This window comes from Stegostoma tigrinum, unplaced genomic scaffold (assembly GCF_030684315.1).
Source record: "Stegostoma tigrinum isolate sSteTig4 unplaced genomic scaffold, sSteTig4.hap1 scaffold_166, whole genome shotgun sequence".
Lineage (NCBI taxonomy): Eukaryota > Metazoa > Chordata > Chondrichthyes > Orectolobiformes > Stegostomatidae > Stegostoma > Stegostoma tigrinum.
Genome location: NW_026728107.1, coordinates 46039 through 65673, shown reverse-complemented (window position 1 = coordinate 65673; position 19635 = coordinate 46039). Strand labels below are relative to the sequence as shown.

The following is a 19635-nucleotide window of genomic DNA, read 5'->3' as shown; positions in this document are numbered from 1 at the left end:
ATTGAAAATAAATACTGAATCCCAAAATGCTCTGTATTTCAAGTCCCCATTAGGTCAAAGTCCACATGAATGACTACACTAGATGGTTTGCTTTCCAAATTTTCAGAGAAAATATGTAGGACACTCCAGTTACATTGGCTGGTGCATTTGAGGGGAGGTGGGAGGTTTCGCAGTTTAGCATTGTTGCAAGTTAGACCACCAAGGTCTGGATGTTGAGGGCCAATCAAATTTTCACTGAACATTTTAAAATGTTTTCTATGGATCAAAGGCTGAAATGTGTCATTGATTTAATTACTGGCAATGGCCTCGGAGGGAATAAAGCTGTTTCTTTAATGTGATTTTTATCGTCTCGAATGGTGACATAATCTTTCAAGAGCTACTATATTCACAGCAATTTCTTTTCATGGTATGTATTATGAATGAAGCACAGAAGGATGAAACTTACTTTGAAATGTCTGCAGTCGCTTTTGGTGAACTTGGTTCTTCATCTTTCTCAGAGTTTGGGCTGTCAAAGGTTTTAGACCTGCAATTCATTAAGACCATAAGACCATAAGACAGAGGAGCAGAAATTAGGCCATTCGGCCCATTGAGTCAGTTCTGCCATTCAGTCAGGATGATAAGTTCCTCAACACCATTCTCCTGCTTTCTCCCCATAACCCTTAATCCCCTTGATAATCTGTCTCAGTTTTAAATGTACTCAATGACCTGGCCCCTACAGCCTTCTGTGGCAGTGAATTTCACAGATTCAACACTCTCTGGCTGAAGAGGTTTCTCCAAATCTCCAATTGAAAAGATCTCCTCTTTATTCTAAAAGTGGGCCCTCGGGTCCTAGTCTCTCCTATCAATGAAAGCATCTTCCCAACATCCACTCTGTCCAGGCCATTCAGTATTCTAAAAGTTTCAATTAGATCACCCCTCATCCATCTAATCTCCAATGAGTATAGTCTCAGAGTCCTCAAACGTTCCTCATATTTTAAGCTTTCCATTCCCTGGACCATTCTCATGAACCTCCTCTGAACCCGTTCCAGGGACAGTGCATACACAACCTCAGTGACAATCAGCATTAACAGTTGGGCTGAGAAGGATGCTGATCTGCCATCCCTTTCACTGGACCAGCAGCTGTCAAAACTGATCCAAACCGTCAACTGGTGAGTAACGCCGGCAGCAATCTCTGTATTGGTCACCGCTGGAATCGGCCAAGGCCTCCAGGTTTCAGATCCAGCAGAAGGCCTGCAGCATGAACCACAAACTTCCATCTAAAATTTCTTTTTACAACACTAAGAACAGAGCAAATATTAGAACAACAGCCAACTGTTTCTTTAATGTGAAAACAAACAAACTATGGACACCGGCAATCTGAAAGAAAGGCAGATGTTTCTGGAGAAACTCTACAGGTTTTGCAGCATCTACAGACAGAAAACAGAGTTCAAGTGAAGCCAGGTGACATTTCTTCAGAGGTGTGAAGTTCTAAACAGGGGAACCTTAACTCAAAGCGCCCACTCTGCTTTCTCTCCACAGATGCTGCTAAGTTTCGGGAGATAGCCTCTATGTAATGCTCCTGAAAATGCCAGACCTCCAGCAGCTGCCCTTCATATTTTTGTATTCCGATTAAAGCATCATTTCCTCACATATTGGATCAATACTTACTTTCTGATCTCAGCAACTGTCTTTGGAGGAATTGGATTTTCAAGCTCCTCACAGCTCAGAATGTTATCATTGTTCCCGATGCTGAAATTAGTTGTGAAGAATGTCATTTTAAACAAATACTTGCACCCAGTAATTCTTAGCTCATCGGCAGTTTCCTTTGTATTCCTTGTACTCTGAATAAAGCAAAACCTTAACCACTTATTGTATTCAAACTTACTCTTTCATGACAGATTTTAGAGTGCAAGGTTTCCCATCTACCTTGTAGTTTGCACTTTCAGGTGATCTGCAAATGGTCCTAAAAGTGTTATCAAGTAAATTTGAGGAAACATCCACATCCACAAGAAAATTATCTCCATACACCTGAAAGACATTGAGTCGGCATTTTGTGCCATTGACAGCTAATTTTCTAACAACGGGTCAAGACGCAACTACAGAATATGGTCATTGGTCTCCCCGAAACCCCCAACGGTAGTTTGCAAGATAAGACCATGAGACTGGAGTGTGGAAGTAAAGAGAGAGAGAGAGAGAGGGAGAAGGATGCAACAAATCCATTTCTTCAACATTTTATATTTGTTGCAAAGTCTAAAAATATCTCAAACAAAGAGCTCCAGGCCCAAATATAGAAAGGCAACCAACTTTCCAGTGAAGAACTTCAGATAGCGTCTCTACATTCAGGGCTGAATGTCCCAAGTCAACTGGCCTCGGCCTGAGACATGAAATTCTTGGCAAAGTGGAGGGGAGTTCAGGAGGAAAGCTGAACTCTCTTCTGCACCATTATACTGTATTGTCAGAGGTGGGCAAAGTAGGTGGTTTAATGACTCACTGGGCATGAATCACGTCACCAGCTGACAGCCACTTGTGTCTGTCTGTCTCTCTGGTAAATATTAGAGTTCCTCAACTCCCGCAGTGGACATTGGCCTGCAAATCTCTTTTCTATAAGCTCGGCAATGACAATTGTAAAGATTGCAGCTCTGCCCCTATTTCATCCTTTTGTCAACTGTTTTTATGAAAAAAGATCACCCTCCAGATTTAGTGTGTTCATGGACAGCAGCAGGTTTTTCTTCAAAACCTTCACAGGAGATTTGAAAGACACCACAGGCAGACTGAGGGGAGGGGATGAGGTAGGAACCTCAATTCTTCGACATGTGGTATCCTTAATTCAGAGCTCAGCTATCTAAATGTTTGGCGACAAATGAAGATCTGAATAGTGAATGGATGAGCAATTTTTTTCACTGAACACTTTTGGATCTTTTCTGTTAATACAGCTTTTCTTTTTAAACAAACAAAATCTGTGTAGATTTTTGATACAATCAAGCAACTTTGTTAATGTGACTGCTGCTGTCTAGTGTTTGCTGCATTGCTGTGGGAGGAAGGCCCTCCACAGATCTTACAGGAAGTGCCAGCAGGTTTTTTAACATTGTTGTATTTTGGTGAAACTAAATTAAGTCACACATTAGACTAAAGCTTACTTTGTGTTCACTGAATCGATTACTGGAATCTCTTCTGCCTCTGAGGTGTCAAAGCTTCCATATCTGCAATTGGTCAGACAGCACAAACTAAGTGATTTTAAACAAGCTTGAATCTACAATTTGCATTCAGCCACTGAAAAACATCTGAAGGTTCGGGATTTCGGCATTTGAAGCCTTGATTACCGAGTTTGTTAAAACATTACACTGAAACTCCAATTTGGCATTTTACAGCATACCTGCCACATCCCATACAACAGAGAAGAGTAAAACATTCAATGTGGTTCTGTCTCATCTGATCGTAACTTCAAATCTACATTCCTGCCTATCTGAGTGACCTTTCACTCCCTTGCTCTCAACAAGTATCTATTTATCTTTCCATTTACAGTATTCCAGCGCTCTGCTTTTACCATCTTTTCAGGAAGAAAACTTAAAAGAATACCCACATTTTGAGATATTTAAAAAACCACTGTTTTAAGTTGACAACCACTGAATTTTAGACACTCGCCCTTCATTCTAGTCTCTTCTGAAAGAGGAAACACCGTCTGCATATCTACCCTGTACAAATGCTCAGGTTTTTTTCTTTCAATCACATTGCGCCTTCCGCCCTAAACACCGACTGATGCAAGCCTTGTCTGTACAAATTTTCCTTGTGAGGCAAGTCACTTAGGCTCGGTATTATTCTGGTAAACCTGTTCTGAACTGCCTCTCATATATTTACTTCCATCTTTAAATAAGGCTGACCACCACAAAGAAAAACATTCAAGATATGGGCTCACCAGTGATCCCTAATTTTGTGTTTAAGTTCCTTCATGATAAAATGAAAACATTTATTTGCTTTCCTAATTACTTAATGTATCTGTACATAAGCAATTTGTGATTCATGCACGAGGATACCCAGAATCCACTGTATCTCAGAGCTATGCAATCTCCTTCAACAAAAAAAACTGCTATGCTTCCTGCCAAAATGGACTTCAAATTTACCCATGTACAACTGTCTTTGTCAGATCTTTGACGACTGGCTCAACCTCTCTTTCTCTGCAGTATTCCAATGTCCTCTGAGGTTAATTTTTAATGCATTTTTGTCTCTTCAGCACATCTGTCAGCCATAAATTCATTCCTTCCTAAGTCATCGACTGTTCGTCAATACTTTGAAAACTTGGCCAGAAACAGATTATTAAAATTATATTGGAATTATGTGATCCGAACAATTTTGAGCTCCAGTTAATTCTCTGTCTCAAATAAACACCTAAGTAAATGAGAACACTCATGCAAAAAGGGATGAATTCCTTGGATCTAATTACAGAAAACCAAAATAACTGTAGCATCTAGTCAGCCTGTTTCTCCCTTTCACTATGGATATAGGAAAATCTTGAAATGTAGGATGTGTGTAAGGTGAATGGATACTATTAGCATCCATTGAATTATGATGATCTTTTAGCTGAATTCAAATGGTTGACTCAAACACGAATCTTAAACACAACATCTGTCCAATTAGTAAAATGGATTTGAACTTTCGAATGGCATGGAAGCCATTTTGTTGTTGACTTTTTAAAATCTCGCAAGCATCTCCCTGCAAATGGAAACATTCACCAAAAGACAATAGACAAGTCAGTGATCTAAGCAGCCAATGTAATAAACAGTTACACTGTGAAAGGAGGAGATAGTAAATATAACAGATGATTGTCTTAACCAGAACGATCTCAGAGCTTAATGAGAACCAACCTCCTCAAATTTCAACAAACCACATTTTGCTGAGATTCTTTCGTTTTACAAATTTTTCGCTTGACCTTTAAAAGAATACCATCATCTAAGATGACTACAGGCACAATACAAAAGCAAATAAGAAAGTAATAACCTGCGAAGAATCTTTATGCACTATTGAACCTCTGAGAGATAATGTGAGACACATGAGTGAGCTGTCATGTTTAAAATTTGAGGGCAAGTACAGGTCATCTTTTTCTTTAAAACTCAAAAGCTTATTGCTGGAATTATTCTGCTGGAACATTTATTTACTTGGGCAAAGAAAGAGAATATTTTGGCCACAGGAAAAAAGAGAAACCCAAATTCCCTTTTGAAAGGACCAGCTGGATCATTTCTGCAATCCATTGGGTTCATGAAAGCCAGCTCATTAGCTTACTGCTTTGAAGAAAAATCTAATCACCTCTGGTTATTTGCTGATCTTCTCAAATTTTATAAGCATAGCACATTTGTGAAACTTTTCATCCCCGGGGTGTCCCTATAATGTCAGAGGCACATCAATTGAAGGTCAGCAGTGGTGAGAATCGCTTTGTCTCTGAACTGAGTTTTGATCAGTTACCCCAAAAAACCATTTGTGAATTGCATAAACTGTTAAATACTCACCGACATTCAGAAAACTAATGTATTAAAAAAAACTGAGGTGACAAGAGAAACCATCACTGATGTCATTTGAAAAATATGCAACCCATTATGACAGAATTGCGGTACTCCTGCATATTTCAGTGGTAAACAGACATTCATTTGACCAACATTTCAGTTTTGCAAAAAGGCTCCTCATACTGCATTCAGCTTCCAAACTTTTATTGTTATGCCCAACACAGACTTACAGAAATTGATAGATTTTGTTCAATTAAAATAGCACTCTTCCATTCACTACATGCAGAAACTTAGACATCCCAAACATTGTTTCAGGAAGCTCCAAACTACATAAAAAGCATTGAAGGAAGTCAATGTTACATTTTATCCTTAATCTCAAGTTCTAGTCATTGTCCTAACACATTCACCGCACTTATTAAACTTTGTGTTGTACTGGGTCAAAATCACTTCATTATTGCAAAAAATTAATCAAAAATACTTTGCCACCTGTCTCTGTATTATGTTTTGTGAGTATGTTTTATTCACTTTTGTCCCAAACCACTAGCGGGGTGCTTAATCATGATTTGTGCCACCATTTGGGATCAGGGATATTGGAAGGGGATAGGGGCACAGAACAGGAGAACTGAAGGACTGCTTTGCCTTGTTGTAAACAAACAAGTTCATCACAGGATGTTGTCAAGGATTCCTGCAGGAAATAGGAGAGCCCAAAATAGTTACAAGTTCATCTTTGAGAAAAGAAAATCTAATGTAAATGTCGGGGAAGCAGAATGAACGTCACACACTGGATTTCCACATCTCTTTTCTTTTCATTTTGAAAATTAGAACATGTGTGTATTGCCCGTGAAATCATTCTGACTGCATTAATATGGCACAATATTTTGTGGGTCCTTTAAATCTCTTATGCATGCAAATCCACATTTAGCAAGAGATTACTGAATGCTGCAAGGCACCTGAAAATGTTTGCCAGTCTCCTTTCCTTCTACACTTCCCTTCTGAAGTACCTATATTTCACTCTGTACACATTGGGGTCATCAATAATCCTCATCATTTGTACCATTTGCCACTCTCTCCTGCTTGTGGGAACACTCTGATATTGTCACTAAACAACCTCCTGCTGTAAGACAGACTGCTGTTTCATTGCAGTTTTGCCTAAACTTGTGTTGAAATTTACTTGCTGCAAACGCCTTCTTGCTCCTTTTGAAGTTGGACCTCCTCCAAATCAAAATTATTCTGGATTGTTCCTTCCTCTTTTCTGTAGCCAAAATAAATATCTTATGATATGGTGCTTCCTGAAATGATCCATGCCTGATATTTGATCGATAGTGTGTGTGTATGTGTGTGCACAATAATTATAGAAGTGGTAGTGCAGGTTGAAGATATCATCAGGATTCTGAACTTTAAAAATTGGAGCATTGTATGAAAAACAAATATGTTCTGACTAATCATTATAAAAAAAACTCCTGATATGCCCTCAACTCTGGTATTTACCAATCACACTTAAGGAAGGGATTTGACAGGGTGCACAAAACATTCCCAAAAAATATTACCAGAGATGACAAACTAGACAGCCCTGTGGAGAGCCTGAAGAAGCTCAGGCTGCTCTTGGAGAAAACTAAGAAGTGATTGTAAAAGTGTTCAAAATCATAAGGGATTTGGTTAGAATGGATAAGAACAATCGGTGCCTTGTGACAGAAGGCTTAAGGAGAAAAGGACACTGATTTAAGATGATCAGCAAAAAGAACCAATGGTGACAAGGAATTTTTTTTTTCAATAGCCTATTCAGGAACTGGAAAGCTCTGCCGAATAGTGTGGTGGATGCAGCTTCAATTGCGGTCTTCAAAAGTGAACTACAATTTTCGAAAGGAGAGGTTTCGCAGTATTACACAGTAAAAGGACTTAGGAGTGAACGTAGGCAAGTCCCTCTTTGAGAGCTGGTACAAACATCAAATCATTGTCTCTGGGCTATTACCATTTGATGGCTGTATAACATTGCACAAACTGCTAGCTCCCCAGCTATTTCCTACCGCTTTGTCATATTCTGAATAATGATTCACTTTGTCATGCATGCAATTAAACTTACTCAGCAATTATTTCGCTGGATCCTGAAGAAACACAACTTCCATTTTCCTCACCATTTGCACTGTCAACATTTCCAGAACTGCAATTGATCGAAGAGAACAAATTAAGTCATTTAGAACAGGCAAACACGTCCAGAATTAAATCCAACCCAATTCAACAACAAAAAATCACAGTGTTGAGAGAGGGGTCCTTTTGACTTCCACAGGATGCCCACAGGCCTTCATACTGAGGCAGTGCTGGGGTGTGGGTTGGAAGAGACAGAGCAGGGCAATAAGGAGAGAAAACCAATTCTTCAGTATTTCACCCTTGTTGAAAGCCGTTCCTGCGCTGTGCAAGAACTTGATACTGAAAGACAAGCAAATTTCAGTCTACCATTGAAAAGCTTTGAATGCTTTATGCTAATTCAACATTATTCCATCTCTTAAAATAAGCCAAACATTGCAGAAGCAGTGAAGCAGTTGCTTCATGTGATTGCTGTTGTCTGGATTGGTGCTCACTGCACTGCCAGTTGGGGTATCTTCCTGAGGCAACCCTGACATAATCCTACAGCAAATCCCAACAGTTCCCTTTCACAGTATTAGATCCCAAATACTGAACAACAGGTTTAATCTGTCATCACATCAAATTTACTTGTCAATTACTCCTTCAGTTTCTGACAAACTTAGGTTTCCACCCACTACACAGTGTGACATGTCAACATTTTCACAGCTGCAACTGGTCACAAAACACCAAATAAATCATTTTACTTGTGCACATGATCACATTTTTAATTTCTGGCACTCTTATCTTATTTTGGCTGTGAGGGGGAGCCAGTGGGTACATGAGGAGTAAAGAGGTCAAATAAAGAACCTCTACACTGGGACAGACAATAAACATCCCAAAAGAGAGGATTTAAGTTTAACTTCCTCATCTCTGGCAAAGAAACTCAAGCTCTTTACAGACTATTGACAATTCAACCCTCACAAGCACAGCTTGTAACTCATAGTTTGATTCGGAGCACTGATGTAGGAATTTGTCATTGCTCAAATTCACTGAAGCTTAAGGTCAGATTAGTCACCAGTGGCTGTTTTGCTGAAAAAAAATCATTTTTCTTTCCTGCTCTTTTAACAGTTCTGAGTTTCCTTAAAGACCTGGACAGAATAAACTCAGGATTAATTCCAGGTCTCTGCCTGACTCCATGGATACACATGGCAAATGGCCAACTTAGATAATTCAAAATGCAAATTATTCAATGGCAATATTGTATGGGAGAAATACCAAGGCTCGGACACGGGGAGCAGGTCACATTCTTAATTGATAACATATTTCTACAAATGTCACAGACGTTTGAAGGACACTTCAATGAACTTGGAGGAAGTTTGTGGGGAGGGTGCAGCTGAAGCAGGAAGGAGGAACACAGAGAAGTGCTGAGGTGGGGTAGAGGAGATTAACTCATTTCTTTAGCAATTTTACCAGAGCCACATTGTCCAGAAATATAACCTCAATATTGATCTGAGAACAATTTCCCATCTAAGTGTTTTGGATGCTTCAATGGTGATGCTATCATTTAAGGTAAATATCTCTACCATGAATTTTCTAGGAAAGCAGTCCAGCAGACACTTTAATGTGACTGCCATAGTCTGGAGTGGCATTCATGACATTGCACAAAAAGTTTTGAAATCAATGATACTCCATCATTCCCTTTTCACACTGCTGCATTCCAAATTGCAGAATTAAAACACATCAAAAGTACTTCTGATCAAACTTGCTTCCTCATGGTTACACAGATGCCTGGCAAACTTTGATTCCCACCCACCCGACAATCTATACGGCCAAAATATCTGCAGCTGCAAGTGCTCATGAAGCACAAATTAAGGAAAGGATTTGCATCTACAAATGACTTGTAAACATTGAAAATAAATTTTGAATCCCAAAATGCTCTGTATTTCAAGTCCTCATTTGGTCAAAGTCCAGATGAATGACTACACTAGATGGTTTGCTTTCCAAATTTTCAGAGAAAATATGTAGGACACTCCAGTTACATCGGCTTGTGCATTTGAGGGGAGGTGGGAGGTTTCGCAGTTTAGCATTGTTGCAAGTTAGACCACAAGGTCTGGATGTTGAGGGCCAATCAAATTTTCACTGAACATTTTTAAATGTTTTCTATCGATCAAAGGCTGAAATGTGTCATTGATTTAATTACTGGCAATGGCCTCGGAGGGATTAAAGCTGTTTCTTTAATGTGATTTTTATTGTCTCGAACGGCGATATAATCTTTCAAGAGCTACTATATTCACTGCAATTTCTTTTCATGGTATGTATTATGAATGAAGCACAGAAGGATGAAACTTACTTTGAAATTGTTGCTGTCTCTTTTGGTGAACTTGGTTCTTCATCTTTCTCAGAGTTTGGGCTGTCAAAGGTTTTAGACCTGCAATTATTTAAGACCACAAAACCGTAAGACATAGGTGCAGAAATTAGGCCATTCGGCCCATTGAGTCTGTTCTGCCATTTAGTCATGGCTGATAAGTTCCTCAACCCCATTCTCCTGCTTTCTCCCCATAGCCCTTGATCCCCTTGATAATCAGGCACCTATCTGTCTCAGTTTTAAATTTCCTGGCCTCCACAGCATTCTGTGGCAGTGAATTTCACAGATTTAAAACTCTCTGGCTGAAGAAGTTTCTGCAAATCTCCAATTTAAAAGGTCTTGTCTTCATTCTAAGGCTGTGCCCTCGGGGCCTCGTCTCTCCTACCAATGGAAGCATCTTCCCAACAACCATTCTGTCGAGGCCATTCAGTGTTCTGAAAGTTTCAATTAGATCACCCCTCATCCTTCTAAACTCCAAATGAGTATAGTCTCAGAGTCATCAACCGTTCCTCATATTTTAAGGTTTCCATTCCCTGGACCATTCTCGTGAACCTCCTCTGAACACGTTCCAGGGACAGTACATCCTTCCTGAGATATGGGCCCAAGTCTGCACGCAGTACTCCAAGTACGGCCAGACCAGAGCCTTATAAAGCCTCAGAGGTACAGCCCTGTTTTTAGATTCATATCTTTTCACAATAAATGCCAACATTACATTTGCCTTCCTGACTATATAAGGCAAAAACTAAAGACATTTTAAAAAAACACTTGCACCCAGAAGTGGCTTCATCACAAAAGGACCAATGAAATATTTAGTGTCAAATCCATAAGACCATAAGATATAGGGGCAGAATTAGCTCATTCAACCTCCTCAGTCTGCTTTGCCATTCAATTCTGGCTGTGATGTTTCTGAAGCCCAATCGCCAGCCTTCTTCTGAAAGCCTTGATCCCCTTATTAATCAAGAACCCATCTCTCTCTCTATCTTAAATAGTCCGAATGACGTCGGCTTCCTGCAATGTTTTCCTCAGATTAACCACTCCCTGTCTGAAGAAATTCTTTCTTACCTTAGTTCTAAAGGTTGGCCTCTTCACTCCGCGACTGTGCCCGCATGTCCTAATCTCTCCTCCTAGTGGAAACATCTTCTCTGTTCCATGTACAATCCTTCCAGGCCTCTCAGTATTCTGTAAGTGCCAATAAAATTCCCTCCCATCCTTCTAAACTCCATCCTAAACAGAACCAAAACCCTCAACCACTCTTCAGATGACAAGCCCTCTCAAGTTTTCAAGTCCTATTCAACTGGATTTGTTAAACAGGCAACATTTCTGATGTATGTAACTACAATAGATCGAGATTTGTTTTTCCCTTCCAAGCTCTAACAGGTGGTTTGCAAGTGACAGGAGTTGAGTCTGGAAGAGGAGCTGGGGGAGTTGCAAGGAAGAAGGGATTTCAACTTTCACACAAGTTCTCAAAGCACAATAGTCTGGATTTTTTTGGGCGATGCAGGGAGGTGGGACATGTAATAACACTGCAAACAGAGTTAGAGAGTCAAGTTTTTCAATATATTTACCGGCAGTGCACAGTCCAATGTTTGGAAAAGAAATATTCCATTGAAGACTGTGTGTTAATGCATGGCCAATCATTCGCTGACAATTAAATTGGAGGTTGGAGGATTAGGAAAATGGCAGGGAGGGAGTTTACCACCTACACATTGCAAAGCTATGTGACATGGGCCAGTTCTCTTTTTCACCTGGGCTCTCCCTGACATCTAAGGACTGCCTCCCTCACTTTCCGCCCACTGACACAACCTCAGTGACAATCAGCATTAACAGTAGGGCTGAGAAAGGTGCTGATCTGCCATCCCTTTCACTGGACTAGCAGCTGTCAAAACTGAGCCAAACCGTCAACTGGTGAGTAACCCGGCAATGATCTCTTTGTTGGTCACCGCTAGAATCGGCCAAGGCCTCCAGGTTGCAGTTCCAGCAGAAGGCCTGCAGCATGAACCACAATCTTCCATCTAAAATTTCTTTTTACAACACTAAGAACAGAGCAAATATTAGAACAACAGCCAACTGTTTCTTTAATGTAAAAGAACAAACTACAGAAGCCGACAAGCTGAAAGAAAAGCAGACATTGCTGGAGAAACTCAACAGGTTTTGCAGCATCTACAGACAGAAAACAGAGTTCAAGTTGAGCCAAGTGACACGTCTTCAGAGATGCGAAGTTCTGAACATGGGAACCTCAACTCAAAATGCCCACTTTGTTTTCTCACCACAGATGCTGCTAAGTTTCAGGAGAAAGTCTCTAAATAATGTTCCTGAAAATGGCGGCCTCCAGAGGTTGCCCTTCACATAGTTGTATTCTGATTAAAGTATCATTTCCTCATACATTGGATCAATACTTACTTTCTGATCTCAGCAACTGTCTCTACAGGAATTGGATTTTCAAGCTCCTCACAGCTCGGAATGTTAGCATTGTTTCCGCTGCTGAAATTAGTTGTGAAGAATGTCATTTTAAACAAACACTTGTACCCAGTAATTCTTAGCTCATCGGTAGTTTCCTTTGTATTCCTTGTGCTCTGAATAAAGCAAACCTTAACCACATATTGTATTCAAATTTACTCTTTCATGACAGATTTTAGAGAGCATGGTTTCCCATCTACCTTGTAGTTTGCACCGTCAGGTGATCTGCAAATGGTCCTAAAAGTGTTATCAAGTAAATTTGAGGAAACATCCACATCCACAAGAAAATTATCTCCATACACCTGAAAGACATTGAGTCGGCATTTCGTGCCATTGAGAGCTAATTTTCTAACAACGGGTCAAGACGCAACTACAGAATATGGTGATTGGTCTCCCCAAAACCCTGAACGATAGTTTACAGGATAAGACCGTGAGACTGGAGTGTGGTTGTAAAGACAGAGAGAGGGACAGAAGGATGTAACAGATTCATATCTTCAACATTTTATATTTGTTGCAAAGTCTAAAAATATCTCAAACAAAGAGCTCCTGGCCCAAATATAGAAGGGCAACCAACTTTCCAATGAAGAACTTCAGATACTGTCTGTTCATACAGGGCTGAATGTCCCAAGTCAACTGGCCTTGGCCTGAGACATGACATTCTTGGCAAAGTGGAGGGGAGTTCAGGAGGAAAGCTGAACTCTCTTCTGCACCATTGTACTGTATTGTCAGCGGTGGGCAAAGTAGCCGGCTTAACGACGCACTGGGCATGAATTAAGTCACCAGCTGAGAGCTGCACATGTCTGTCTCTCTGGCAAATATTGGAGCTCCTCAACTCCTACAGTGGACATTGGCCTGCAGATCTCTTTTGTATAAGCTCAGCAATACCAACCGTAATGACAGCAAAGAAAAGATTGCAGCTCTGCCTCTATTTCATTCTTGGTCAACTGTTTTTATAAAATAGATCACCCTCCAGATGTACTGCGAGTAGGTTTTTCTTCAAAACCTTCACAGGAGATTTGAAAGACACCACAGGCAAACTGAGGGGAGGGGAGAAGGTAGGAACCTCAATTCTTCGACATGTTGTATCCTTAATTCAGAGCTCAGCTATCTAAATGTTTGGCGACAAATGGAGATCTGAATAGTGAATGGATGAGCAATTTTTCACTGAACACTTTTGGATCTTTTCTGTTGATACAACTTTTCTTTTTAAACAAAATCTGTGTAGATTTTTGATACAATCAAGCAACTTTGTTAATGTGACTGCTGCTGTCTCGTGTTTGCTGCATTGCTGTGGGAGGAAGGCCCTCCATAGATCTTACAGGAAGTGCCAGCAGGTTTTTTAACATTGTTGTATTTTGGATGAAACTTAATTATGTCACACATAAGATTAAATCTTACTTTGTGCTCACTGAATCGATTACTGGAATCTCTTCTGCCTCTGAGGTGTCAAAGCTTCCATATCTGCAATTGGTCAGACAGCACAAACTAAGTGATTTTAAACAAGCTTGAATCTACAATTTGCATTCAGCCACTGAAAAACATCTGAAGGTTCAGGATTTCGGCATTTGAAGCCTTGATTACCGAGTTTGTTCATACTTTGCATTGAAACTCCAATTTGGCATTTTACAGCATACCTGCCACTTCCCATACAAGGAGGGAAGAGTAAAGCATTCAATGTGGTTCTGTCTCATCTGATCGTAACTTCAAATCTACATTCCTGCCTCTCCTAATGACCTTTCACCTCCTCTCCCTCAACAAGTATCTGTTTATCTTTGCATTTACAATATTCCAGAGCTCTGCTCTGCATTTAATTGCTTTCCAAATTACTTAACATGTCTGTACACGATCATTTTGTGATTCATGCACGAGGATACCCAGATTCCACTGTATCTCAGAGCAATGCAATCTCCCTCAATAAAAACAAAACTGCTATTCTTTCTGCCAAAATGGACTTCAAATTTACCATATACAACTCTATTTGTCAGATCGTTGACGACTTGCTAAACCTATATTTCTCTGCAGTATTCCGAAGTCCTCTAAGGTTAATTTTTTAGCGCATCTTTGTCACGTCACCAAATCTGTCAGTCACAAATTCATTCCTTCAGAAGTCATGGACTGATCGTCAACACTTGGAAAACTTGGGCAGGAACAGATTTTTAAAATTATACTCATACTATACAATCCTAACCATTTTGAACTCAAGTTAATTCTCTGTCTCAAATAAAAACCTCAGTGAATGAAAACACTCAAGTAAAAAGAGATGAATTCCCTGGATCTAAGTACAGAACACCAAAATAACTGTAGCATCTAGTCAGACTGTTTCTCCCTTTCACCACGGATAAAGGAAAATTTTGAAATGTAGGGTGCGTGTAAGGTGAACGGATGCTATAAACATCCGTTGAATTATGATGATCTTTTAGCCGAATTAAAATGGTTGACTCAAACACTAATCTTAAACACAAAATCTGTCCAATTGGTAAAATGGGTTTGAAATTTGAATGGCATGGAAGCCATTTTGTTGTTGACTTTTTAAAAACTCCAAGAATCTCCCTGCAGATGGAGACTTTCACCAAAAGACAATGGACAAGTTAGAGATCAAAGCAGCCAAAGTAATAAACAGCTACATTGTGAAAGGAGGAGACAGTAAATATAACAGATGACTGTCTTAACCACAGCTACCTTAGAGTTTAATGAGAACCAAACTCCTCAAATTTCAACAAACCACAGTTTGCTGAGATTCCTTGGTTTTACGGAATTTTCGCTTTACCTTTAAAAGAATACCATCATCTAAGATGACCACCGGCCTAACACAAAAGCAAATAAGAAAGTAATAACCTGCGAAGAATCGTTGTCCACTATCTCACCTCTGAGAGATAACATGAGACACATGAGTGAGCTGTGATGTTTCAAATTCTACGGCAAGAATGGGTCACCTTTTTTTAAAAACTCAGAAGCTTATTGCTGGAATTATTCTGCTGGAACATTTATTTAGTTGGGCAAAGAAAGAGAATATTTTGGCAACAGGCAAAAAGAGAAACCCAAATTCACTTTTGAAAGGTCCAGCTGGATCGATTTCTGCAACCCATTGGGTTCATGAAAGCCAGCTCATTAGCTTACTGCTTTGAAGAAAAATCTAATCATCTCTGGTTATTTGCTGATTTTCTCAAATTTTATAACCATAGCACATTTGGGAAACTTTTCCTACCCAGGGATATCCCTCTAATGTCAGAGGTACATCAATTGAAGGTCAGCAGTGGTGAGAATCGCTTTGTACCCGAACTGAGCTTTGATAAGTTACCCCAAAACACCATTTGTGAAGTACATAAACTGTTCAATGCTCACCCAACGTGCAAAAAACTAATGTATAAAAACTGAGGTGACGAGAGAAACCATCACTGATGTCATTTGAAAAACATTTCACCCATTATTACAGAATTGCGGTATTCCTGCATATTTCAGTTGGAAGCAGACATTCATTTGACCAACATTTCAGTTTTGCAATGAAGGTTCCTCACCCTGGACTCAGCTTCCAAACTTTGATTGTTATGCCCAACACAGACTTACAGACAATTGATCAGAGATAATGGGAACTGCAGATGCTGGAGAATCGAATTAACAAAGTGTGGAGCTGGATGAACACAGCAGGCCAAGCAGCATCTTTGGAGCACAAAAGCTGGGTCTCGGCCTGACACTCAGCGTGTGTGCTCCTAAGATGCTGCTTAGCCTGCTGTGTTCATCCAGCTCCACACTTTGTTATTACAGACAATTGATAGGCTTCTTTCAATTAAAATAACATTTTTCCATTCACTACATGCAGAAACTTAAACATTCCAAACATAGTTGTAGGAAGCCCCAAACTACATAAAAAGCATTGAAGGAAGTCAACGTCACTGTTTATCTTTAATACCAAGGTCTAGACATTGTCCTAATACATTCACCACACTTTTTAATCGTTGTATTGTACTGGTTCTCGATCGCTTCATTATTGCGAAAAAATAATCAAAAATACATTGGCACCTGTCTCAGCATTATGTTTTGTGAGTATGTTTTATTCACTTCTGTCCCAAATCACTAGCCGGGTGCTTAAACATGATTTGTGCCACCATTTGGGATCAGGGATATTGGAAAGCGATGGGGGCACAAAACAGGAGGGCTGAAGGACTGCTTTGCCTTGTTGTAAACAAACAAGCTCATCAGTCCCACTGCAGTCTCTCTTTATGAAGGACTTCAAGTCTAATTACTTTTAATCAAGTTATTCAAACTTATTATGACACATGACATAGGAGATAGAATTTGAATCTGGACCTTTTGGGCAGAAGGTGTAGGATAAAACCATCTGTGTGGAGGATAAAATCCTCCAGAATACTTTAAAAAATGTGGACTTTTCTGATGAAACTGGATGAAAGTTAAAGCCCAAATTTGCAGAGCTTAACGTCCGAGGGATTGGGGTGCAGGTAAGTTCATGTCTTCAATGAACAAAAAATCGTCTCCCTTACTGAGGGTTGGATGGAGATTCTCAGTTTACTGAGAGTTTGTTTCCATATGGCTAGTTTCAGCGATTCATTGCCAGAAGGATTAATAACAAAAATTACTCGACAGAACATACTTTTCTATCATTACCATTAAACAAAGGAGATGCTCATTAGATTTATGCTCACTTGTCCAGGAGGATGTACAACACACTTTCAGCAGTGGTATATGCTTTGTATGTCGAAAAGAATGTGCGGATGTAGAAACGCTCCTTGTTCATGAGAGCGATTACAAAATTTTCGACGAGTCTTTTTGAGGTCTCAGAGTTAAGAATTTGAACGTTGGAGGTATCGACAGTGAGATGTGATGGAAGCTCATCTCCTGATGCCTACAGAGAGTACGAATTTAAAAAGTAAATGTGATGCAGGAACAACGTTTATTTGTATAGATCTCTGACATGGTAGAAACATTTCAAAATGCTTCACATTTACATAATCATTTAAAAATCACTCCAAGATTCATGAAGCTAAAACTAGGACAGGCCACCAAAAGCTTGGTCAGAAAGATTGGTTTTGAGGACAAAGAGGAGATGTTTTGGAAGAGTGTCGCAGAACTGGGTAGCTGAACACACCAATGACAGAATAAAGAAGATCAAGCATGCAGGCAAGATCAAAGTGGCCGGAATTAGAAGTGCAAAGATATGAGCATTGAAGGGCTGGAGGGGAATACCATTGATGAGGAGATACAATATGTTCAATCCAATGATAAAGCAGCTGGTCACTTCATGTATTACTTGAACCATTCAAAGAAAATACAAAGTTAAAATCAAAACATCACAGAAACATGGCCAGCTAGATTCATATAAAACAGAAATTTGAGCCTTGGAGTTATTTTGTATCGATCTCAAGAATATTAAACCATCATTTTAAGTAAATAAACATTTAATATTAAATCCCTTCAGCTGACCACCCACTATTTCTCAATTTCTACTTCAATCCAGTCATCAGATGGGCCAGAAAGTTTCCACAACAGAGTAAATGTGGAATTATGTACAGCAACTTCTGTCTACAGCTCGAGGCCACAGCAAGCTACCGGAAACAGGACAGTCTGGCTTCAATCCTGTTTGAATTCTCTGCTAACAATATCACTGACTTCACATTTCTGAACAATATTGTTTTTAGGAATCTAATTACTCTTGAAAGCAAGCTTACATAACTGGTAGGAAAACAGAGAGGTGTAAAATATTTGCTGACTTGGCGGAAAATAGAAGGAGGGAGAAACTGAAGAAAAAGGAAACCTCTGTTTTTTTTTGTTCCACAGCTCGTGCTATGCAAGGTCTCTTCCAATGTGCTGCCTAAGGGTTATCATACTTGATACTGTGGAGTGTGCAAAAGAAATTAAGAACTCTCACAAAGAACTTCATAGTTCAAATCGCATCAAGCACCCCTATATCAAATTCAGTTTCCTTCATGTCAGCAGATGAATATACCTTTGGGATTGGGCAGGGGTCAGGGTGGAGCATGTCAGCAAAGGAGGGAATTGGAGCACTCTTTAAGGAGCCTGATTTGAAATTTGAAATCCAATGTGAACCTCTCAACTTTGCCAGAGTAGCTGGCCGGTTCAGTCAGAATGATGAATTGTCTGTAATCACAGGAAATGTATTTCCAAGACTTGTTCCAAGTAATAGAAAATTGTACAAAATGTGTTTCAATTAAATGAAGTTGTCGTTTTAAGAACTTTACCCCACACAAGTATAAAAAAGCATGACTGAAGAAAAGCATAACCTTCAAACAAAGATAACAAAGTGTGGATAATAAAATGTGAGGCTGGATGAACACAGCAGGCCAAGCAGCATCTTAGGAGCACAAGATGCTGCTTGGCCTGCTGTGTTCATCCAGCCTCACATTTTACTATCTTGGAATTCTCCAGCATCTGCAGTTCCCATTATCTCTAACAAAGTGTGGAGCTGGGTGAACACAGGAGGCCATGCAGCATCTTAGGAGCACAAAAGCTGATGTTTCGGGCCTAGACCCTCCATCAGAAAAGGGGGAGGGGGAGGGGGAGAGGGTTCTGAAATAAATGGGGAGAGAGGGGGAGGCAGATCGAAGATGGATAGAGGAGAAGTTCGGTGGGGAGGAGACAGACAAGTTTCGAGGCAGGAATGGAGCCAGTAAAGGTGAGTGTAGGTGGGGAGGTGGGGGGGATAGGTCAGGCTGGGGAGGTCGGATAGGTCAAGGGGGCGGGATGAGGTTAGACAGAAGGAAATGGGTGTGTGGCTTGGGGTGGGAGGAGGGGATAGGTGAGAGGAAGAACAGATTAGGGAAGCGGGGACGAGTTGGGCTGGTATTGGGATGCGGTAGGGGAAGGGGAGATTTTGAAGCTCAAATTGTTTATGTGTCACCATATTTTGATCCAGTAAGACAAATAACATTAAAAATAAATTGATGTTTTATGACCATGCTGACAATCTCAGCAAGAGAAATTACGTAATGTCCATGTTTAAATATTACAAGAGCAAAACTATTGAATGGTTGCAATACGTTACTAAAATAAAGGCTACCAGCTGTCAATACATTGCTTTCACCATTTTTAATGGTGAAATCTCTGTTCCTTCCTCTCTCACTCTACTTCTCATTCCTTCCATCTGTTCTGCTGTTGTGGTACCAGGCTATCAGCTCCCCTACTCAAATTTACTTCATAATCATTCTTCCCGCTCCTTTCCTTCCCATTCATCGCACGGTGTAACAGAAGAAAGGGCAGGATATCTATGGAAGGATGTGCCCTTCAGTGTTCTAAGTTTTCACAATGCCA

The 19635-nt window shown here is 40.0% G+C and overlaps 1 protein-coding gene across 4 annotated transcripts in view; it reads right to left on the bottom strand.

Annotated features, from left to right (window-relative positions):
• LOC132207814 (ral guanine nucleotide dissociation stimulator-like 1) overlaps positions 1-11382 on the bottom strand; it is a 47913-nt gene extending 36531 nt beyond the window's left edge. For 2 of the 4 annotated variants that reach the window (XM_059643665.1, XM_059643668.1), the window contains exons 1-4: positions 9883-11382; positions 7552-7629; positions 3117-3179; positions 446-1728 (exon numbers count right to left, since the gene is read on the bottom strand). In XM_059643665.1, coding sequence (XP_059499648.1) covers positions 446-543 — 98 coding nt within the window. In that variant the 5' untranslated portion in view covers positions 544-1728; positions 3117-3179; positions 7552-7629; positions 9883-11382. The remainder of the gene's footprint in view (positions 1-445; positions 1729-3116; positions 3180-7551; positions 7630-9882) is intronic. The other 2 variants (XM_059643666.1, XM_059643667.1) reach the window with 2 other exon arrangements.
• Positions 11383-19635: the final 8253 nt, after the last annotated feature.